Source organism: Sprattus sprattus (genome assembly GCF_963457725.1).
Source record: "Sprattus sprattus genome assembly, chromosome: 11".
NCBI lineage: Eukaryota > Metazoa > Chordata > Actinopteri > Clupeiformes > Clupeidae > Sprattus > Sprattus sprattus.
The window spans coordinates 11,493,845-11,516,589 of NC_137909.1; the positions used below are offsets into that span (position 1 = coordinate 11,493,845).

The 22,745-nt window shown below is 42.0% G+C and overlaps 3 protein-coding genes across 3 annotated transcripts in view; 2 read left to right on the forward strand and 1 right to left on the reverse strand.

Moving 5' to 3' along the window:
• antxr1b (ANTXR cell adhesion molecule 1b) overlaps nucleotides 1-1,468 on the reverse strand; it is a 42,162-nt gene extending 40,694 nt beyond the window's left edge. The window contains exon 1 of the mRNA XM_080847389.1: nucleotides 1,153-1,468. Coding sequence (XP_080703515.1) covers nucleotides 1,153-1,307 — 155 coding nt within the window. The 5' untranslated portion in view covers nucleotides 1,308-1,468. The remainder of the gene's footprint in view (nucleotides 1-1,152) is intronic.
• A 645-nt stretch (nucleotides 1,469-2,113) lies between these two features.
• npffr1l1 (neuropeptide FF receptor 1 like 1) lies at nucleotides 2,114-5,368 on the forward strand (the record flags this gene model as incomplete). Its single annotated transcript, XM_080847390.1, has 4 exons — nucleotides 2,114-2,245; nucleotides 2,668-2,975; nucleotides 3,116-3,215; nucleotides 4,564-5,368. The coding sequence occupies exons 2-4, from the start codon at nucleotides 2,684-2,686 to the stop codon at nucleotides 5,366-5,368; spliced, it is 1,197 nt and encodes a 398-aa protein (XP_080703516.1). The 5' UTR covers nucleotides 2,114-2,245; nucleotides 2,668-2,683.
• Nucleotides 5,369-17,488: 12,120 nt separating this feature from the next.
• Nucleotides 17,489-22,745, forward strand: part of bmp1b (bone morphogenetic protein 1b) — a gene marked incomplete at its 5' end in the record, with an annotated part of 47,309 nt that continues 42,052 nt past the window's right edge. Inside the window, one exon of the mRNA XM_080847387.1 lies at nucleotides 17,489-17,630. Coding sequence (XP_080703513.1) covers nucleotides 17,489-17,630 — 142 coding nt within the window. The remainder of the gene's footprint in view (nucleotides 17,631-22,745) is intronic.

A 22,745-nucleotide genomic window follows, 5' to 3' on the forward strand; every position in this document is an offset into this window, starting at 1 on the left:
GCGTCACAGACCTGAGTGCTTGTGTAATATTAAAGTGATCATACTTTTGGATGCTTCTTTGTTATTGCAGGGAAAACTCTTGGCTGTTATTGAGCCGTTCTGTATTGCATAATACACTAATGTGAAGTTGACCATATTTCCACTCTCTCGCAGCTGCGTGGGCATTTTATGGTAAGTGTTCCCATACGCTTCAACTGACTAATAAAAACAAGCGCAATTAACTAACTCTCACCACAATTTGTGTCTGTTTTTTTTTGGTGCCTCCTTAATCCTTTGAATTTATAGTTTTGGACATGAAGACGTCATCAGTCATCACATTTTATAGGTCAAATGTGTAAATGTCAAAAACAAGGCCTAAAGCTTAAGCATCAATAGCTTAACCCACAACAGTCATTCTGCGGTGAAATAGACTAGACAGTATCAATAAAGCATAGCTCAAGAGAACAAAATAGAATACGTTTTCAGGGAATATATGACATGAACATACAGGCACAAACAAGATTTTGGTGACTGAGAAAGAAAAGAGAAGAGACGGAATGAGCAGAGAAGAGAAGAGAAGAGAAGAGAAGAGAAGAGAAGAGAAGAGAAGAGAAGAGAAGAGAAGAGAAGAGAAGAGAAGAGAAGAGAAGAGAAGAGAAGAGAAGAGAAGAGAAGAGTCTAGGGAATGTGTGACTGTAAATGTAAAGACAGTGGCACACCCAAGCTTCTAGTAACTCTGTTTGCTTTGATTGTCCTCACATCTGTCTGGCTCATCAAAGCCAACTGAAAACCCCTGAGTGGCAGATCTACTGACCTGTTACCCTCAAGGTACTCGGTCTAGAGCACTTCTCTTTATATAAATATATATGCTTATTGAGCATTAACTATACAAAATGAGGACAACATTTTTCCAAATTTTACAATTGACATTAACCCTCCAGCCCCTCGCCCGCACACCCACCCACACACACACACCTCCTACCCCTGTGTCTAGAGAACTTCTAATCAATGCAAAGCGGACCTCAATGCACAGGGCAGTTCAGAGACATCCATCCATCTGTCCCTGTGTGGTCTCAGCTGAACTACGAGTCTCCTTTAAATCAACTAAACAGCTCCACAGCCCAGGCTTGCCTGTCCTACCGGTAAATGGAGGCATGCAGGCTTGACACTCACTTGTCCAAGACGAAGTAGAGATCAAATCCCCCGTAACAGGATGAGCCGGGCTCCCTCTGCTCCAGGTACTGACCCGCGCAGCCTGACGCCAGCACGGCTACCAGAACACACAGGTCCAACACACATCTGGCCCTGTCGAACCAGACGACTGACATCCTTCCAGTTCGGCGCGTAAAAACAGCCCAGTAGCACGGCTTCAGGTTTGGATAACCTCCCACAACTGAGGACGAAGAAGGGATAAGACAAAACAAAAAGTTTTTCCTTCTCTCTGGTGCGGTGTTAGTTCAGGGCAGAATTACGGTAAGCTTGCAGCAGTGGCAGCTTTGGACACCTGGGAAGCCTGCTCCCACTGAACGCTGTCCCATCACAACAGCCCAGCTGTGCTGAGGGGCGGACTGTGAATTTGCAGCAGATAGTTACTCCCTCTCCAAATCTAGCTCACGCACAGGGGAGGGGAGGTGGCAGGGTATGTGTGTGTGTGCGCGCGTGCGAGTGTATGTGTGTGTGTGTGCGCGCGAGTGTAAGTGTGTGTTTGTGTGTGAGTGTGTGTGTGTTTGTGTGTGTGTGTGTGTGTGTGCGAGAGAGAAAGAGACAGATAGAGAGAGAGAGAGAGAGAGAGAGAGAGAAAGCAAGTAAGTAAGTGACTGAGTGAGATAGAGAATGAGTAGCACAGACAAACGTTGGCTACTGTACCTCTTGAGCGCTACCGCCACTTCGTGGAAAACCAGATTCTTCACGACACCGAGAGAGGCAGCTTCTCCTTCGATGCTATGCTTTCCATTGATCTTGAAGACAGCCTAGGAGGAAAACCACTAGATTTCCCCCCCAATATTTTCACACAGCGCAACGGAATGGCTGAAGTTCCCAGTGCTCATCAAGTTTGCGTCTCTTTTGAAGAGGCATCTGTGATCATAAAGATCGTTAAATCTGTTCCAACACACACTGCCTGGGATGGCTCAGAGGGGAAGTGTTTAGAACAACGCGCAACAGGCAGGAACTATTTTTGCAAGTTCGATTCATCTGTTTGAAAGGACACATACGCGGGATAGTGACAATTATTTCTGCGCGTGAGTGGTGAGAGTCACACACAAAGGTAAGATACAAATTAATTATAACAATTATTTGTATCTTATATTAAATTATTTGTTGAATGTTTTATAAAAAAAATCGCCGTCAGAAGGCTAAGGCAGCCATTAATCCTCTCTGATAATAAGTGTTTTATTTGCCTTTGAGACACAGGAGTGTGGAGTCAGAGATTTTAGGGTTGGGCAGTAACTAGTTACATTAAACTGAGTTATGTGCCTAAATTATAAAATAAATGTGATTATAATCGGTTACAGTTATTTAGAAAACAATATGTATTTAAATTACAGCTATTAATGTTAGAGAATGTAGGTGATTACAAAGCGTTACGTACGAATTTGTTATTTTCGGTAAACGGCTTTTAAGCTTTTGTTAAACCCTGTTTCTTAAATACCAATATTATTCTACAAAAAAACTTGTTTATTTTTACAGGGTCTACGTACAGAAAATGGCCTTGTTAGATGGATCTACTTTTAATAATACCACAGACATGGCAATGGACAACCGCACAATCTTGCCCTATTATCGACATTCAACAGCTATGGCTCTGAGTTACATCCTGTCTTATATTCTTGTACTTCTTCTTTGTGTTGGCGGCAATGGACTTGTCTGCCTTGTTGTACTCCGTAACCGCAAAATGCGCTCCGTGACCAACCTGTTCATTTTAAACTTGGCCATCAGCGATCTACTCGTTGGAGTGTTCTGTGTACCTACCACTTTGATTGACAGCCTCATTTCAGGTGAGCACCTCACCTCCCATGATTGACCTCTGTCACCAATTTGTCGATTAAATCGCTTGATTGGCCCTGTGCCTATAGTGTGCAAGGTGAAGTATGTGTCCTGACAATGCTGTCGTTTGAACATCTCTCTCCAAATACAGGCTGGCCGTTTGACCAGATGACATGCACCATGAGCAGCTTGATTCAGGGGATGTCTGTCTCAGCCTCCGTTTTCACGCTGGTGGCTATAGCAGTTGACAGGTATGTTTTTTTTTGTATTATCTCCGCCTGCAACTGAAGGAGTTTCTCCCAGCACACAGGCAACATAAACATTAAATGCAGCTAATATAACAAATTGCACATGCGTGGCTTAAAGGAAATGGATCTGTTATGTCAGTATTTTCTTGCAAGATATTGTTTCAGACACTGCAGAGAAACAATGCATCCATCAATCGTTCGCGATTTTTTTTTGTACATTCGTGCAAATTCAAGAATTCACCGCAATTGCGAGATGCTAATAAGTACCACAATACTTTCAGCAAGAAAAAGGAGTCATTAAATTATTTGCGATTGCTTTTTTTAAATCAAAATCACAGCAAGGTTTGAGACTTTCGGAAGCAAATGTTGACACTTTTAGTCGCAGTAAACCCGGGCAAGAACACTGATTCACACTGGAGGGACTGTTCATAGGCAAGGAGAAAATTATGCCTGACAGTCGCACAAATGACTACATTTAGTTATGCAAAAGATTGGGGGGAAAGTGTCTTAAAAGACCATGTTTCCTGGTTGAATGTATGCATCTGGGCCATTCATTTGTAAACATAATCACATGCAAAGTATAGTTTATATGCCATTATTGCAAACACTTCCATATGTGGTATCTGTCTGAGCATTTTGATGGTTTGGCTTTCAGACAAGGGACTTTGAATTCTTTACTAATGAAACATTAGTGAAAGGATTAGAGTAACTATGGTCTGTAATGTAAATGGGTTACAGCTGCAGAGCCAGTTGATTAGAAGTAACAGCTGCAACTGAAACCAACATCTATATTATCACATTAACTGGGTGTCATCATCAGAGTACTTCCTCAGACTACATTTCTTTCCCAACAGGAACTCCTCTGAATACACTGCTCTCCTTCTTTGAGCTGTAGCCCCATATGTGTGTCTTCACAGCACCACCTAAAGGCCCTCTTAGGCACATTTAGGAATATCTGAAGGGATGTCATGTGACCGTAAGGCAACAGTTTGAATGTATATAGATTACTTTGTGGTCATAATCATCTAAGTCAAAGGCACATTCCTTGATTCTGGCGAATGGTTGTGGATATCTGAGGTGACTAGCCACTGAAATTATACCCCTCCCTTCTTTGCTGCAGAAGCAAACTGTTGATCGGAAAGAAGAGTGTATGAGCCACTGTGTTTGGTACAGAGCCAGGACAGTGTACAAACACCTGCATTTTTTTGTTTGCACACATTGGACGGACAGCTAGAGGAGAATTTAGCTGAATTCCACTTAAAGTGTGATGGATTGCAATCAAGGACTTTACCTTTAATGTCTTAGGGCTTTGACCGTCTGTATAAATGTGCTTTCTGTGCCCCTTCTGCAGGTTCATGGGTATTGTGTACCCTTTCAGACACCGTATGCGCCCTGTCACCGCTCTCTTCGCCATTCTATTCATCTGGCTACTGGCCTTTGCCATAATCTTTCCTTCGGCCACCACACTGACCGTAATGCACTACAACAATGCCTACATGGAGCAGGGTAACCATACCTACCCGCTGTTCGTGTGCTACGAGGACTGGCCGCAACCGGAGATGCGCCGAGTCTACACCACTGTTATCTTCGTGCACGTGTACCTGGCACCGCTGGTACTCATCAGCGTCATGTACGGCTGCATCGCCGCAAAGCTCTCCATCAAGCTGCATCAGACGGGGCTGGCCGAGACGCGGCGGATGCGCTCACGGAGACGCGTCAAGGTCATCAAGATGCTCATCATGGTGGCCGTGCTCTTCATGGTGTCCTGGCTGCCGCTGTGGACCCTCTGGCTGCTGGCCGACTACCAGGACTTTGACCGCCAGCAGATTGACTTCCTCAGCAACTACCTCTTCCCAGTGGCTCACTTGCTGGCCTTTTCCAACAGCGGTATCAACCCCATCATCTACGGCTTCTTCAATGAGAACTTCCGCCGTGGTTTCCAGGCCGCCGTGGCCTGCCGCTCCTGCACTGACCTGGGGGTGGTTGTGCACCCCGCTCGCTTCATCCTGCCTCCCCCCAACAAGGTGTCCCACGAGGGCTCAAAGAATGTCCCCTACTCCGCCGGGGTCTCCCAGCACACGCCCATTGGCATCCAGCTGCAGGACTTAAACCGGGTGGGGCTGAACAACCGAGTGATTGGTGCATGGGTGGAGTGATCGGCCACCAGGGGGCACTAGCACAGGGACAAGCCACCCCTCCTCTGGTGATGCCCCTGTCCTCCTCTGGTGATGCCCCTGTCCTATAGGGGTGTCTATCCCACTCTGACCCCACACACCTGTCTATCCCACTCTGACCCATAACACCTGTCTATCCCACTCTGACCCCACACACCTGTCTATCCCACTCTGAACCCACACACCTGTCTATCCCACTCTGACCCCACACACCTGTCTATCCCACTCTGAACCCACACACCTGTCTATCCCACTCTGAACCCACACACCTGTCTATCCCACTCTGACCCATAACACCTGTCTATCCCACTCTGAACCCACACACCTGTCTATCCCACTCTGACCCATAACACCTGTCTATCCCACTCTGAACCCACACACCTGTCTATCCCACTCTGACGCCACACAGAGGTGCTTCAGTACCTAGCTCAGGTGTGATGTCACTTCTTCAAAGCAGTCAGCACAGACAGGCAGTCCAGAACACATCAAGCTCCAACTAGTGACATGCAAGTCGTCCCACTGCACAGAGCTGCTGGGACGGATGCTGAGGAGTAGATTGGAAAAAGACATTCATCTCAGCCGGTGCAAAGCTGGGTATATTGAAAGCAGCAAAGCCGTGATAAAGAAAACCTTTGATGTCAAATATGCCTAGGCTTGTAAGCAGCAACTCGTGGTGGCAGTGGTTATGGAGTCAGATCCTGAAATCTGACAAAAAATACGGTATGTTCCTGTTAGGATCCAGATAAACATAGATGACGCTAAAACTATCCAGAAGTCCTAAAGTACCAATTAGTGGTGAAAAAAGGCAAAAAGGGTCTCATGGTGGTTACATGTGGTGAATCATCACTTAACTTAATAGGCCTGTTGTTAACGGTATTATTTATTCTTTGTGTTATTTATTAATTTAACTATTTGTTTGTCATCCCTTGGTAAAAGTTATAAGGAGCAAATAGAACCCCGGTAGAAAACAGACATTCAAATGCAGCTTTTCTTCAAATGTTACTTATATATCTCAAGCTACTTTTTACCTTAAAAAACAGTCATTGTGGCTTGTAATTATGACTTGTAAACAGTGACTTGTGACTTGTACCCAATGGTGCCTAAACCTTTACACACAACGTTATGTTGCTCCGCTTATAAGATAAGATGATATGATCTGGTGTTTAATCACTGAAATGTCCTCATATTATTGTTATCCAGCAGGAAAAGATGTTAAATTCCTTGTGATATTGAATGGGGACTTCCCACAGCAGCATAACCTCTTACTGTCACATGATATTCATGCCCAACAACCTAGCCTAAGTATTATAACAACAGGGTGCACTACAACCATCCTACTGATGCTAAATAATACTCAACTTAACAACAACAAATATGCTTTTCTGAACATTTTACTTGGGTTGTAAAATGGGCGCCTTCCTTCATCAGTGTTAAGGCCCACAACAATCAGATGTAGGCCCACAACACCTCCAGAAGGCTCAAAAATGGTGACTGATTTCACTTTTTGTAACAGCAATTCATTGTAACTTAGTCAGCAAGTAATATGCTGTTATGGAACACCTGAAAAAAAATCCTATTTGCGTGAAGAACCATTTTTTTTCTCAGCGAAAGCCACAAAACAGCAGCAAATTCATAAACAAAACATATTCATGGCTTTTGTCATTTATGTTCATGTTTGTTTATTGTTTTGGCAAACAACTGTATAATAAGCAGGATAATGTATAGTCCACCAGTCATTCCTTTCATCTGCTGGGTGTCTAGGTCCTGTTTGTCCTGTCGGGATTTTGTTTTTCAAGAATGACTGGCAAACTACATATTTTCCCTTACGTACACGTCAGTTGTCTTTGGTGTTATGAAGTAGGCTATTATTTACACAAAGCTTAGCTCCACTGTCGTTGCCCACTCCATACTGTCCACCAAATGGATTTTGTCCACAGGAAAGATGGCAAGAATATCTACAAAAAATAGTATTTGTCATTTGGTACGCCATAATTTAGCAGTGCCCCATAATGCAGTTGCCACTAAACAACGTCCTTCCGAGATGGAGCTGTCATTGCCATCACAGCAGTATTGTGTGAGGGCATATGCCTGACAGCTTCTAATTATAAGATGACACCAAATACACACCTTTATGATAATGTGCTGCATATCTTCTAAATTTTTCCCTCTGACATTTCAGCTGACTCATGGGGGTTGCCTACACACTGCGAGTGCTCGAGAATGAGTCATTGCTAGCACCTGTAAGACTATTTGTACCTTTTAATTGTCAATAGCCTTGTGCCTACACAACACCCCATGTTTATTTCCTATATCACATCAACACTCACATTTGAAAAACAAACATTGAAAAATGAAATATCATAGTATCTCTTTCTCAGTCAGACCTGCCATATCCAGGTTTACCAAGTTCAGCTTTTCAGACTCTCGAACATTCCTTGGCGTATGGATGATGCTAAAGTGGTAAAGATGGACTTACTATTGCATTACAATGTTTCTGGACACCCATATACAGTGAAACTGAGCATGTGCGTGGTTAGGCCCTATCCTTTGCCAAATGATTTACTAATCAAAGGCGAAGTGTAGAGTGTTTGTCCAGTGGGTGAGATGGAAATAGTCTGAGGGTCTGGGTGAAGAGAGGGGGAGACATTCAGAGAGAGCAACCCCTTCAGGGGATGAGGCTCATGCCTTTGATATCAGGATTATTTATGTCCCTTGCCAGGGGACTGCTGTGTTTGTATCCAAGCCTGTCTCCTCCAAGAGAAACGTTAACCCTTAAAGGGACTTTTCAACCTGGGCCCTATGTTTAGGTCTCTGACGTAGCCCCTCATTCTCTGACGTAGCCCCTCATTCAGTGCCTGTCCTCAATTGGCCAACCCAGTGGAGTTGGAGTGGGCACTCACTTCTTTAAATGTGTCCACTTCAGCACCCCACGGTAAGCCAATCAACTTCAGGCACTGAATGTGGTACTAAGTGAGAGACCGGATGATCGAGGCTGTAAAACACGGACTGTAAAGAAACTGTAGAATATACATTTTTGTAAAGTTATTGGGGTAAACAGACACAGGTGTATTTCCGTAGGGATCCTTTGCATGTTGTTTGACCCTTATAATAATAATTTACAAGCCTGTCAGTAGATAACAGAAATGGTTTACTTTGAAGTGCCTGCTTGCTCCATAAAATTGTGATGTATTACCTTTTTGTGGTTGCCAGTTTTAGCATTTCAACTTAATACTGGATGGATTTCTGTAAAATGTAGATCCAGGTTTAAGAATAAGGCTTAAAAAAGGCTAGAGTAGGGCCCAGGTTTTAAACTCCTGAAGTTTCCCTTTAAGCCTAGTCTGGGTTCCTTTCCCCAAGGGGTGCAGGCCCGATCAGAGCCCCATCTGAACACTACCCTGAACTACTTTCATACCCAATCGTACCCCTTATCCAGGCGTAGCCATACGGGTGCTCCAAGTATGTGGTTTAGTTAAAAATGTGGATTAGGTAACTCCGAGTAAATGGTAAACCTCCTTATAGAAGAGCGCTAGAAGAATTTAGTCATTTGGCTCTTCTATTAGGAGGTTTACCACTTACTCTAAGTTAATTTACCCAGGTTAGTCACTAACCACATACTTGGAATACCCCCAACCCGCTGCCGGGTAGTGGGGTGGTTTGGTAGGCATTCACTTTCAATGCACTTTTAGTCCATATTTTGGCTCTGCAAGAATACCCTAATTCATGTTGGTATCCTGGAAGGGGATATTGTACCCCACCCATGCCATAACGCCCGACTCACATTGTTGCGTTGATGCAACGGACGGTGGAGGAGGAGTTTGGCGCATGGGGTTCTGTTGATAACGGAGACGTTATAGTGAGATTGACAGGTCAACAAACCAATCACGTCATTAGTAAGCTTTTACCCTGTGAGTAGTAGCATGCTAACCCTAACCCATCATTAGACAGTGTGCTCAGACACCTCGCAAATCCTATGATACGTATTTCTCAGTTACAATAAAGGGGTTTTTACATTGTACAGTGTCTATTTCTCGGTAACTTTTAAAAAATCTAACCAAAAAAAAGTCAAACAACCAACTTGTAGGTACAAATACGACCATCTACGGAGTTTGGCAGCCATGTTTTTTTTTTTTTGAGTTTGCCGCTCTGTAGACGTGGGCATATACGGGATATGATTGGCTAGTGCCTGTGCTGTCAGTTATGCATGAAAGGCAATATGATTGGCTGACGCATGCATTGCCTGTTGAAAAGTTGAACCTTCTTCAACTCTTGTCGCGAGCAAAGCATGAAACGCAACGCACGCGAACCAAACGGAGCCACAATTCAGTTCGGCAAAGGATGATGTCACCCCATGCAAAGTGAATGGGGATGCGTTAACCCTGACGCATCAACGCAGCAATGTGAGTCGGAGGGTCTTAATTAGTGAGCAGTTTAAGTGCTCACATACTCTGACCGGCCACACCTGTAAGCTGTTTGGTTTAGCTCCCTACATACTAACACAAGGATCTTAAAATCTCATGCTATTATTAGGAGAGCTCAGCTGCTTGCATGATATTTGGTAAAGACTTTTATTGCTCAGGTGATGTTTTTGTTCCTTTGTCAATATTTGTATTGGAGTTGTTTGCTTTTTTTGTCGTTCTCTGCACTCTTGTGTAGACAGTTGTTGAATTGATGCAGCAAGCCAAAGGAATGTATTCTTGACCAAACTTGTGTTGTACATAGTGATGTCTCTCCTGATTGTAATAATGGTGACGCCTGCAGAGAGAAAACCTCTGAGTTTACCTGAGGGAAAGAATGTAGGCTACTCTACAGAAATGTTCGATCATACTGTAGCATGCCAGAATGTTGCTGCCATAATGAGGAGGGTCTTAATTAGTGAGCAGTTTAAGTGCTCACACCAGGGACGTGCAGTGAGGTTCGGAGCTGGTGAGGCACAGAAACCGGAAGTGATTACGTCATTTTGAGCTCTAGTTTAAACTATATATATAATGTATATATACATGTATATATGTCTATGGTTTGAAAATTGTCATCTGATCAGAACTGAAAAAACGTTGTTCTATTGTCTAATACCATTATTTTCAAACGATTGTTTTTTATTGTATTATGATGAGTTATTAATAAGATATTAATAGATGCAAGCTAGTGTATGTAGCCCTCCCACCAATGATATGGCTCATTTCATTTTGTCTGGAGAAAATATAACTACGGTGGTGGGATGCTAATTTAAATGACCATTTAACCAACTCGGACAGCTTCGAAAAAACAATTCCATATTTATTTACACAACATATTAACATGTAAACTGTTACCGCATACATAGCACACAATACCAAAATGTTCTACTGGCCAGTATAATTTAAAGTTGGTGCACTTTCGTTGGAGCTCATAACCGTCAGTTTGAGGTGAAACAAAATTAATCCACTCACGATTATCAGTATAGATCAGTGGAAATCCGTTGTCCTCTTCTTGAGTGAATGCAGTCAGTGGCTAGTTTAGCTCAGGATTAGCACCTACCTAGTCTGCTCACAACTTCAAGGCAACTTTCCTGCATCAACAGCCTTTAGCTTCTTTAGGTTCGTGTTGCGCATGAATATGTAGTCCCGTTGGGAAACGTGAAATACTCCAATGCAAATGTGTAATACTACTGTGTTAACTTCAAATACTTAAACGTTCTTAGTTAATTCAACATGCCTCAGGTTAGCAATGCAATCTTCCATTTTCGCTGTCAAACTCAAGTAGAGAAGTGAAGAAGAAAATCCAACGTCAGCTTATATACCCAACAAGTGCCCTCTCGCTCGCCACCCTTCTTGAATCCGTGGTAGTGCGTGCCTCCCTTGCAATATTTTTCAATGCGTTTTCAGCTCAACTCAAAAGGTTCTACGCTTGCGCACGCATGCGTAAAACCCAGTTTGGAGTGATTTCGCAATCCTAGGGGAGGCACTGCCTACCCTGCCCATAGACTGCAATGCATCTGCCTCCCTTGACCGCACGTCCAATGTTCATTGGCTGATCACTGGGAACCGGAAATGCTCAAATTCAGCGATTTTGATCATAAAAATGCTCGAAATGATCGGAATCATGCAGAAATGACACTCGTAACACAGATAACTAGAGAAATATGAACATTTATTTTATAATACATACATATATATGATTATTATACAAAAAAAAAAAAAAAAATTTAATATTTTTTTTTTTTACTTTTCAAAATGACAGGTGAGGCTCTGTCTCCCCTGCCTCCTATGACTGCACGTCCCTGGCTCACACACTCTGACTGGCCACACCTGTAAGCTGTTTGGTTTAGCTCCCTACATACTAACACAAGGATCTTAACATCTCATGCTATTAGGAGAGCTCAGCTGCTTGCATGATATTTGGTAATGACTTTTATTGCTCAGGTGATGTTTTTGTTCCTTTGTCAATATTTTTATTGGAGTTGTTTGCTTTTTTGTCGTTCTCTGCACTCTTGTGTAGACAGTTGTTGAATTGATGCAGCAAGCCAAAGGAATGTATTCTTGACCAAACTTGTGTTGTACGTAGTGATGTCTCTTCTGATTGTAATGATGGTGACTCCTGCAGAGAGAAACCCTCTGAGTTTACCTGAGGGAAAGAATGTAGGCTACTCTACAGAAAAGTTTGATCATACTGTAGCAGTCCAGAATGTTGCTGCACTTCTCTGAATGTACTTGATGTTCAGTGTAGTTCCCGTGATTCTGTTACTTCTGTAATTATTGTTCAAATTTAGAATGTGGCCGTGTTGTGCTGTTTAATTCTGTTGCCATTTAGTCTGTGTGTTATGTGTAATGGTGTAGTTTTCCTCTTATATTAGCATCTTTGTCTAACCTTGCACTGTACATTGAGTCTGCGTGTAAGTCCCTGCCATTCTGTCCATTCTGTGAGTTTAAACTGCTGTTTACAGTGAAAATTGTGGTACTTCAAAAGCTATGTGTTAACTGTAGTAAAATATTAAAGCTAAAGTTTTCATGTTTTTACACATCAAATGCTGTTTCCGTGTGCTTTTATCTCTCAAGAGAAAATATTACTGAAGGTTTAGTTTAAAATTACCTCACAAAAATAAAAAGCAGGTTTTATGAGATTTAAGAGTTAACTTCATAGCTTTTCACCTCAGGTGATTTTTTTTAAATTTACATTGGCAAGGTGTGTAGGCTACTCCACAGAGGTGTAATGTAGTTCCCGAGATGGTAGTGGAGATGGCACAGCATGACATATCTGGAAACTCATCCCCAAAGGCTAGGCGAGAGCGAGGTGGTGCCTAGAGGATAACATGACTGGAAGAAAAGGCTGAATTGATAAGAGCAGGGCTGCCCAATTTGGGGCCCGCGGGCCAAATGTGGCACGCGCTGGATTTATTTTGGCCCGCGCTCCGGTCAGAATTATAGTTAGAACGTCATTCGTTAGACAGCATTTTAACCCATTTTTAACAGGGTCTCTGTTTCAACGTCATATTTAACTAAGACTGGTTGCAGTTCACTGCTTGGCCACAGTTTTAACATTGTTTCAGATGGGTCAAGGGGGGCGCTATTGACCTTTTGTCAATACAGATCCATATCTATGGTTATCTTGTTGCTATGCTAGCTAACTAGCTAGCTTTTACCTTAACCTTAAACGATTTAAATGGAAGAGCTCCGTTTGCATGAAATGATAGCTAGTTATCTAGCTGATGTTATAGTCTTCTCAACTTACATGTAGGCCTATAATGGGAAAAGGTAGAACAAGTTCATATTCATGAGTTCAAATTCACACATGTCAACACGAGTTTAGCAACTGCCAACTGTAAGTACCTTACTTATGTTTGTGTAAAGAATGTTGATATGAAATATGAAATCAACCAGTAGTCAATGTGCAAGCTCTCTCTCTCTCTCTATCTGAGTTGGGGCAGTCTGTCCTTCAGTTGAGGTCAAGGCATGACGCTCTCTTGCTACAAGTTTCACCTGCTCGTGTTAGCTTAACAAATGTTTGTGGAGGTAGCCTTTGGAGTCAAGTGCTGTCACGGCGCTTGTTTCCACGGCACAGCTTACACGTAACTGTTATATCTTTCTCTTTTGACGGATACAAATAGAAAATAATGGGAGTATTTCCATCGAAACATCAGCAGTCACTCTTGTTGCCTGCAATCATGTTTATTAGCCTTTAACTTGCTGTTAGTTGATTGGCCACAAACTTACATTTTGGCCATTATAGAAGTCCCCTACCTATCTTCCCTGTGTATACTAATAGATTACATAAAATTAGTATGATATGTTAATAAATATTTCTTTTTTTACCTGAAGCAAATGTTATCTTTCCCCATTATTTTCGTCTTGGAGTATACCAGAATGCTTAATTTACATGTTAAAATAACAAAAAAATCTGGGGGGGATACCCCCAGACCCCCCTACAGGGGCTTGGTTTGTCACCTTTTTTTAGCCCTTCGGAGTTTGCAGGTATGTACATTAAAGGTAATGTTAATTGGGTACACATATGCAATACATTTCAATATAATGGGACATGACCTAACATGAAACTCTGGTTTTGGCCCGCGGCCCTCCACTCCGATTAATATTTGGCCCCTGACAAGAAAGAATTTGGGCACCCCTGCTGTAGAGCATGAAAGATGTAATGCTGTAATGCTGTCTCTGTGTGCTTTCATCTCTCCATAGAGAATATTTCATGATCATGTATAGGCCTAGTTTAAAGTTGCTTCACAAAAAATTCTTATCAGATAGTTTACTTCAAATACCTCCTGGTGGAATAAAACCCTAGCCTGGATACCAGCCCGAACCCCGCCCACAAAATGTTTGTTCTGGGAAGTTCGGTCTGGCGCTGCTCAATTGGGGAGACAATATCAGTTTTCAGCAAAACGATCTCACCAATGAATTTGTCAGGGTGGGCTTTATACGATGATGGACAGATGATCAACCAACGCTTGAGTTGAATTAACCGTAGATTTGAAATAGTACCAAGATGGCGGCATCTCGGGAGCCTGTTAGTAGGAAATATTTTATGTGAATTAAGCTATCTACATGACTTTTTTAATGTCTACATTGACTCGGTTAGTTGTGTATGTGCAACACGAATGTTGCAGAGTATTGTTTGTCTTAACTAAAGCTCTCTAGACCATTATTGCAAGGTTATTGCTAACGCTTAGACAAAAAATCCATTGAAACACATAGTAGCTAGCTAGCCTCACTGCTAATAAGTAACGTGAGCAAGCATATCTCACAGATATTGACGGCGCATTCATTTTGAAAGAGGAACAGAGAAACGCGATTAAGGCATTTGTCGATTGAAAAGATGTTTTTGCCGTCCTTCCTACGGGATCAGGTAAAAGTTTATTGTATCAGATGGTCATACTACGTTGCTCTGATTGGTTCAAGGTATCCAATTGAGCGAAGAGGCATTTTTTTCCCTGGTTCGTTAAAAACACGCCCCATAATCACAGCTCAATGGAGCAGGATCAGAATCATATTCTGACTGAAATTATGAGTATGACATCGTCAGGCTGATAAAACCCCATTGTATTGTTGGAATATTTTAATGAGTACGAGGTAATGTAAGATAATTCATTTGAGTAAGATAATTCATTTGAGTAAGATAATTAATTTCAGTAGTTTCAGGGGTTATTAACACACACACACACACAATACGATGTCAAAAACGGGGTTTACCTAGGAAATGGGTGTGGTATTAGGTGCCAGGGACACCTTTTGATTGTTTGGGGTCAGATTAGGAGGTCATGTTTAATTGGCTGGCTGGGTCAGCCAAGCAAGATGGGTGGTGCTTAATGTTGGTTTAAATATCTTGGCGCGGATGTTACGGGCAGATGTAACAGGGTATTCATCTCTTTACTGTGGCTTAACTTACTGCAGTAAATCTATTTTGAACAACGCGTCCTTTGTCTGACTTCTGATTGTGAAATAAGTTTAATACTTAGATTTGGCCACTACAGTATTTACATTGGCAAGGTGTTAACTTAGCTTCAGACTTTGCTCCAGGCAATGATTCCTCATTATTCCCATTGCTTTTAAAGGCACCCAGTGCAACTTTATAGGCTTGAGACTCGAAAAATAAACATTCAATTTCTAGTCTTTTTTACACGTAGTAAGTTTCAATAACTCATAAAGATGAGACGTCATTGTGTGGTGAGAACTGATAGAAAATCGTAAACAACAACAATCGCCGGTGGGAAGGGGCCATTTTTCCATTGACTGGAATCCTGCCGCTGTCAAGCTTAACAGGCACCGGATGCCTAAAAGAGCCGGGGTGATGTAATGTTGACCTTCGAACGACTCTTGAGTGACAGTTGCTATGACAACGCCAATACGTCACCCGGTCTCTTTTATTCCTCATAACGCGATTTACTTCAGAGCATCTTGCATTGAACTTCGCTACCTGAGACCAGCTTGCTTGTATTTGACCTACAATAAACCAACCAAAACAGCCATGTGCTTGATGTTTGACTTTGGTAGGAAAGTTGTTGATTCGCTAGTTTATTACAGTATCAAAGTAAGCACATTCCATCAGCTAGCTCCTGCTAGTGTAACGAGCTATCTTGTTAGCTTGAAGCTATTCATCTGTTGTTGTGCTTAAATGAAGAAAGTCCTTAATGTGTTGTGATTTTTAGACATATCTGACGGCACCCACAATTACATTTGAACAAAACAGGGCATTGGTTGCACAACATTTTACTAAAGAACAACAGGGGATTGCTAGCTTTGATATGCTAGCGGACTTTGCTAACTTACAGAATACCAGCAGGCAGGTGTAGCTAAAACTTTTTAGTCGCTTAATATTGTGCCTAAACGGACACTATGTGCCCGACACTTTTTGGCTATCAGTCAGAGAGTCTCAAGAGTTGTTCGAAAGCCATCAGCTACTTTTTAGTCGTTTAATATTGTCGCACAAAAGGAGGAATTGCTATTAGCAATATAGATGCTAGCGGCAAAACCTGTTGATGTGTGCTTACTTACAAAAGACCGGCAGCCAATATTAAGCGGGTAAAAAGTACCTGATGGCTTTCAAAACAACACTTGAGACTCTCTGACTGATAGCTAAAAAGTGTCCAGATGCGTAGTGTCCGTTTAGGCACAATATTAAGCGATTAAAAAGTAGCTGATGGCTTTCGAACGACTCTTGAGACTTAAACTAATAAGTGGACACGAACGCCTCTTGAGTGACATTTACTATGCCAACGTTAGCATTACGTAACCCGGTCACCACGAAATACTTCATAGTTTAGGTTAACAAGTAGCTTATTAATGTACACTGTCCCTCTTCATCAAATAAACAAACTGAAACTAAAAGCTGGTGGCTTTCGACTGCCAAAAAGAGACCGGGTGACGTATTGGCGTTGGCAGAGCAACTGTCACTCAAGAGTCGTTCGAAAGTCAACATTACATCACCCGGGCTCTTTTAGGCATCTGGTGCCTTTTTAGCTTGACACCACCAATAAATAAAGGGCTACGCTCTTGCAGCTAGTTTTAGCGCTCTTTTTAACGCCCAAAAATATGGTGAAGTAAATGTCAATATCTTAAAGATTGTCTTATCCAGAATATTTCCATTTTGCACTGGGTGCCTTTAAGGTACACTTATGCACATTTCTCTGAGAGGTAATGCAGATAGCTTGACTTTATGGACCATCATGTTTTGTACAAATCGACCTTTAGGCTTTTGCTTTGCAATCCAACCACCATGTGGTAGCGGCTCACAAAACACTGATCCAAGCGTGTGGCCCGAGACGGGTGAAACGGGTATTGTTGCTCTGTCGGTAGGCAACTGTGCTTCCATGTAACCGGATTGTTGTAGGAAATATTTCTGAGGCGAACTTTTTCAGAGGGGAAGCCGGCGGATAGCCTATATATTCCTAAATCAACGTGGACGACCTTCCCTCTGCTAAGTTTGCAAGCTATGCTCTGTTGTTGGCCCGAGTCCCGGGTATGTGAGCGAATCACTGCCCCCGAATAAAGACACGGAGAGGCAACGCTCAGTTGTAAAACCCGCCCTCCCCTAAGTTCTCATTCCTACTAAGTCCTCCCCCAATTCTACTTCTCCGTTGCCTGAGAAATTTTAGTTTGACACATCCACTCACCCCGTCCCAGAAACATGGGTCCGCTAAGGAGGTGGTTAATTCTGCTATCAAGCCTTCGTCTGTTACTGACGATTGCAGTGGAGGTGGAGACGAGTTACTATGTTGACCCCGCAGAAACTGCAGACACAATCAACTACAAGGACCCATGCAAAGCTGGTAATGTCAACTCATCCTCATTGTTTTGCGACTGTACCTCGGCAAAGATCCCACACAGTGCTACTCGTCTTTTGTTGTCCTGTTTTGTCGTGCATCTTCCTCCATCAGCAGGTTGATGACGGACACGAGGTGTGGATGGTCTATAAAGTTGCAAACCCATTTGAGCTGTAGCAGTCGGACTAACATTTCATAGCAACAGGTCTGAAACATGCCACGTACTTAAAGCAGTATAAAATACAGTTGCCATGAGCGTAAAACAAACTTCGGAGGAAACATCACTGTCCAAAAGCCTAACCAAACACCTCAACAGTTGAAAACTCTCGACCACACAGTCAATGTGATGTTAACTACAGAGAGGCATTTCTATTGTATAGGACAGACAGCTGGCAAATGTATAGACAATGGAAATAAAAGAGGGCTTTATCCAACTTAATCGACATGATTCATACATTTGTTTTGATATTGTATTTTAATTTTGGTAATAGGCTGGTGAAATAACTATTTTTGGATTTCTTCAACTTGCTGGCTATTTACAACGGTCACATAAACCTTGGTTCAATGAACAATTTGAACCACACAAAATCAAACAGACTATATTTTCTATTTCGTTTGGTGTTGTTAGTTACAGATTCTAGTCATTGTCAAACTTCCAAATATGGTTAAATGTTCACAGTTGTAGGGGGCTTATTCTCAGTTATTTAATGCAAGTGTATGACTTTAGTGAAGGATCAGTTGTTGCGCATGATGTGTATGGTCCGTCTTTTGAATGTTTGCTTAACAATGAAAACACGGTTTATTGTGCAATTTCTGTAGTGTGTGTTTGTATTAGAAGTATTTCAGATATGGGGACCGGGCGCTGGGCTTTAGCAGGCCCCCATGGGAAAGATTTTTGTTAATCTTCGCCTCCCTCTGCGGGTATGTAGTACAGTAGTCAGCGCCCTCATTCCTCTGGCTCACTCTGTGAGGCTTGGGGAAATAAAAAAAAAACAGCTGGAAGCCTCTGATGTGACGCTGGCCATGATGTCCGTGCAGGTGGGGAAGAGATTTACAGCGTCCCGGTGGCGCGCAATCAAAGACCCGTCGGCTGCTGTGCGTGAACGCTTTAGCTCTATGTGATGAATAGCAACGCAGCGTTCTCCCTCGGTAGCCCTCTTTTATCTATTGCAGAGTAATGATTAACACCAGCTGAAAGCTGGCCGGTGTTTGTGTTTGAATCGGCCTGCTTCGGGAACCCTCATCTGAACCTTCAGTTAGTGTCCAGGTAAACCTGAACCGAGCTTCAGATGTAACAGGTAGAAGCGGACTCTTTGCAGCTGCTGACATTAGCAGTACCCAGATCACTTAGCTGACAGGTGACCAGTACAAGACAAGTGTGAGATGTGAATCCATTCATTAGTGTCATAGGTACTACGGATTTTACATCAATGTTTATATGGTTAAACTAAAAAAAATAAATAATAATAAGTAGGCCTATGTTATATTTGAGTGAAATATTTTCTAGAACTTCTGGAATATGCATGCTCTTAAAAGGAAGACAAATGTTTACATGTGAGAAGGTTTAATAGCAATTTCCTCATTTGCAACCCTCTGTGAAGAAAGTGAAAAAAAAATCGGTTCTTTAGAAATCCATAGTGGGGTTAAAAGTAGGTTTTGCATCCTTTCCTGCTTTGAGATTACCTCAAGATTTGACTTCTCTGGGCTTTAGACTTGTCTTTCCTCACTGATTGCTGGGAGTCAGTGCCATGCATCTCAAGCAAACTTACGCACACAGACTGATGCCAAAGCCAAACTGAGAAGTGGATATGAATAATTACTAGACATCTGTTCTGTTGGACTTTAGGCAAGAAAAGGAAATGCAAGTTTATACATGTAGCCTAATTCTTACACATTGAGTAGAAGTGTTTTAGAGATGAACAGATAAAAGAATATTTAAGAATATTAGATAACTGATCTACTCAACTAGTTTGGAGAAAGCGGTTTTTAGAAGTGTGTATTGTGTATGACAGAGAACAAGTGACTTGCAGTGTCATGCTGTGTCTTTATTTTGTGTAGCCTATCACAGCGTTCATGTGCTGCACCATTTAATTGATTGTTATAATTAATTTACAATCCCATACAGAAACAGTCGGTAAAAAACATGAAGGAATCACACTTGTTGTGTAGAATACTTGCATTATAGATCTGCATGCTAAATAGCATGTTTCCATTAGAAATGGTCATGAGGTAGGTCATTTAAAACATACATTTTTATATGTTAACCTATAAATAAATAAATAAATATGTACACACTATATCATACATAAAAATATATATAAAAAACAGAACAAGAATTGTGAAATATCCAATACAGATATTCCACCTCAGGTGGCTCACAGACATGACAATTTAAAGAAGTCCAGACAAACATATGCAAACATAACATGTCTTATCGATCTTAGCTGCTGTGTCTGGACTCTTCATCTGGGTTGAACACAGCAGGTAAAAACTGGAGTGTGGTCCTTTTCAGAGACCTGCCTTGTATCTGTGCCGTAATTGCTTCAATAAAGTCTCAAAGAGATTGCATGTTTTGGGGACTTCCACATGGTAATGGTGAAGGTTAACCATGTTTCAATGCAGCTGTCTGTTTCAATATTATCCTGTGTTGTTTGGAAAATGCCCAGATTCCTTTTTTTTTTGGCAGCCTCATGTGTCATTCTAACAGCATAAACTGACAATCCAACATGAGTGAAAGAGGTAGAAATGCCTCGTCATCTAAATGTACCTATTGCAACCATAATGAACCACCCTAAACACAATTTATCTTAACTGGCTCCATTGTTATTCCAGCCATGTGGATAATGTTTCCTGTGGTAGCCTCCATCACAGAGTTGCACCTGAAATAAGATTTATTGGTGAAAATCAGAGCAGAGTTGCACTGATCATAATCCAACGTCACAGAGAGACAGATTCAGCCCCATCTCCACCTGCGTTCCTCCTCTCCTCTCCCTAATGACAGAGGCGGATGTAAGGAGCACGATCCTCTAGCGATAAGTGTCTTTGACTGTGCAGTCCTCCCTCTAATGAATCAGGAGGCAACTGTGGCTCGGGGGACTCCAACCAAGGGCCTCCTTGGTGATATAATTATGGATTTTCTTCTTTGCTCTCGTCAGCTGGCTGCCTGTGTGTGTTTGCACGCTCAGCAGACCTCTTAAGGCCTCATTCTATGGACAGCAATCAAGCTGATTGCATTCGTTGTGAAATTATACCCTCCAGTGAGCCTTACAAAGCCTGTTTTTGGTGGCAGCAGCTTTAGAGAGGGAAGCGTGATCCACACCGATGCTTCGTGGAGGGGTGCTGTTTGTTCTTCAGTGCTTTGTGATCATTCACAGCTGTGCCCATTTCGTGATGTCTCATACTTCTCCTCTTCACTTTTCGTTGTGCGAGTCCTAGAGGGATACTCCCAAAAAACAAATGTTCTTCAAATTATAGAACACTAGTGCAGTGCCCGTAGGGGGTAACATCTATGACGACGACTGTTCTATGACTATGACATCATTCACAAAAAAGTGTCCCGATGTATCTGTTGTAATTCGTTTGTACTTTGTTTTCTCATTTTTGCAATATTATAAACCTCAGTCTGCATTTACCCTGGCTGGGAGAGGCTGTCATTCGAAAGATACTGTTTGTGATCGCCTTTGCTCTGTGTTCATTAAACCTGTCAGAGTGTATGAATAAAAGGCTGGGTGCCAATCAAAATCACAACGCAAGAGTGGAGTACTACACCACTACAACGGTGATGGGTTTGCACTGTACGGCAAACGGTAAAATACAAATATCTCGCGAACTATGAATTCAAAAATCTTCAAAATCAAGGATGCACAGGTTCTTGACATGTGTAAGCTACATTACTTTGAAACTTAATATAAAGAAGCTTAAAAATAAACGAATAGATCAAATCAATCACTGTCTTAAGATTACCTGAGCAAAAGTCTGTATCTGTTCCTCCTTATCGTATCCAACGGTATTCTGAACTTTGAGTGAAGGCAGGATAGTTACTACGCGTATATTGTTTGATTGTGACGTCACTACCCATAGTGCCGAGGGGACGGGAAACGATAACCCATTAGTGGCTACGGGAAACAGTAAAATACAAATATCTTGCAAACTATAAATTCAAAAATCTTCAAAATCAAGGATGCACAGGTTCATGACATGCGTAAGCTACATGAGAAATCTCATAACTAACGTATCTACCATCAGGGAGATACGCCCTAGACAGACTGACACACACACCCACACACAGAGATTTCTGGATTTATAGATAGACTAGTGCAGTGCCCGTAGGGGGTAACATCTATGACGACGACTGTTCTATGACTATGACATCATTCACAAAAAAGTGTCCCGATGTATCTGTTGTAATTCGTTTGTACTTTGTTTTCTCATTATTGCAATATTATAAACCTCAGTCTGCATTTACCCTGGCTGGAGGCTGTCATTCGGAAGATACTGTTTGTGATCGCCTTTGCTCTGTGTTCATTAAACCTGTCAGAGTGTATGAATAAAAGGCTGGGTGCCAATCAAAATCACAACGCAAGAGTGGAGTACTACACCGCTACAACGGTGACATGGGTTTGCACCGTAGGCTACGGCAAACGGTAAAATACAAATATCTCGTGAACTATGAATTAAAAAATCTTCAAAATCAAGGATGCACAGGTTCATGACATGCGTAAGCTACATTACTTTGAAACTTAATATAAAGAAGCTTAAAAATAAACGAATAGATCAAATCAATCACTGTCTTAAGATTACCTGAGCAAAAGTCTGTATCTGTTCACCAAGAAGAATTTGAATGGGGACCTCACCTCCTCTATCCAACGGTATTCTGAACTTTGAGTGAAGGCAGGATAGTTACTACGCGTATATTGTTTGATTGTGACGTCACTACCCATAGTGCCGACGGGACGGGAAACGATAACCCATTGTTTCCTATGGGAAACGGTAAAATACAAATATCTCGCAAACTATAAATTCAAAAATCTTCAAAATCAAGGATGCACAGGTTCATGACATGCGTAAGCTACTTGCAAAATATCATAACTAACGTATCTACCGTCAGGGAGATACGCCCTA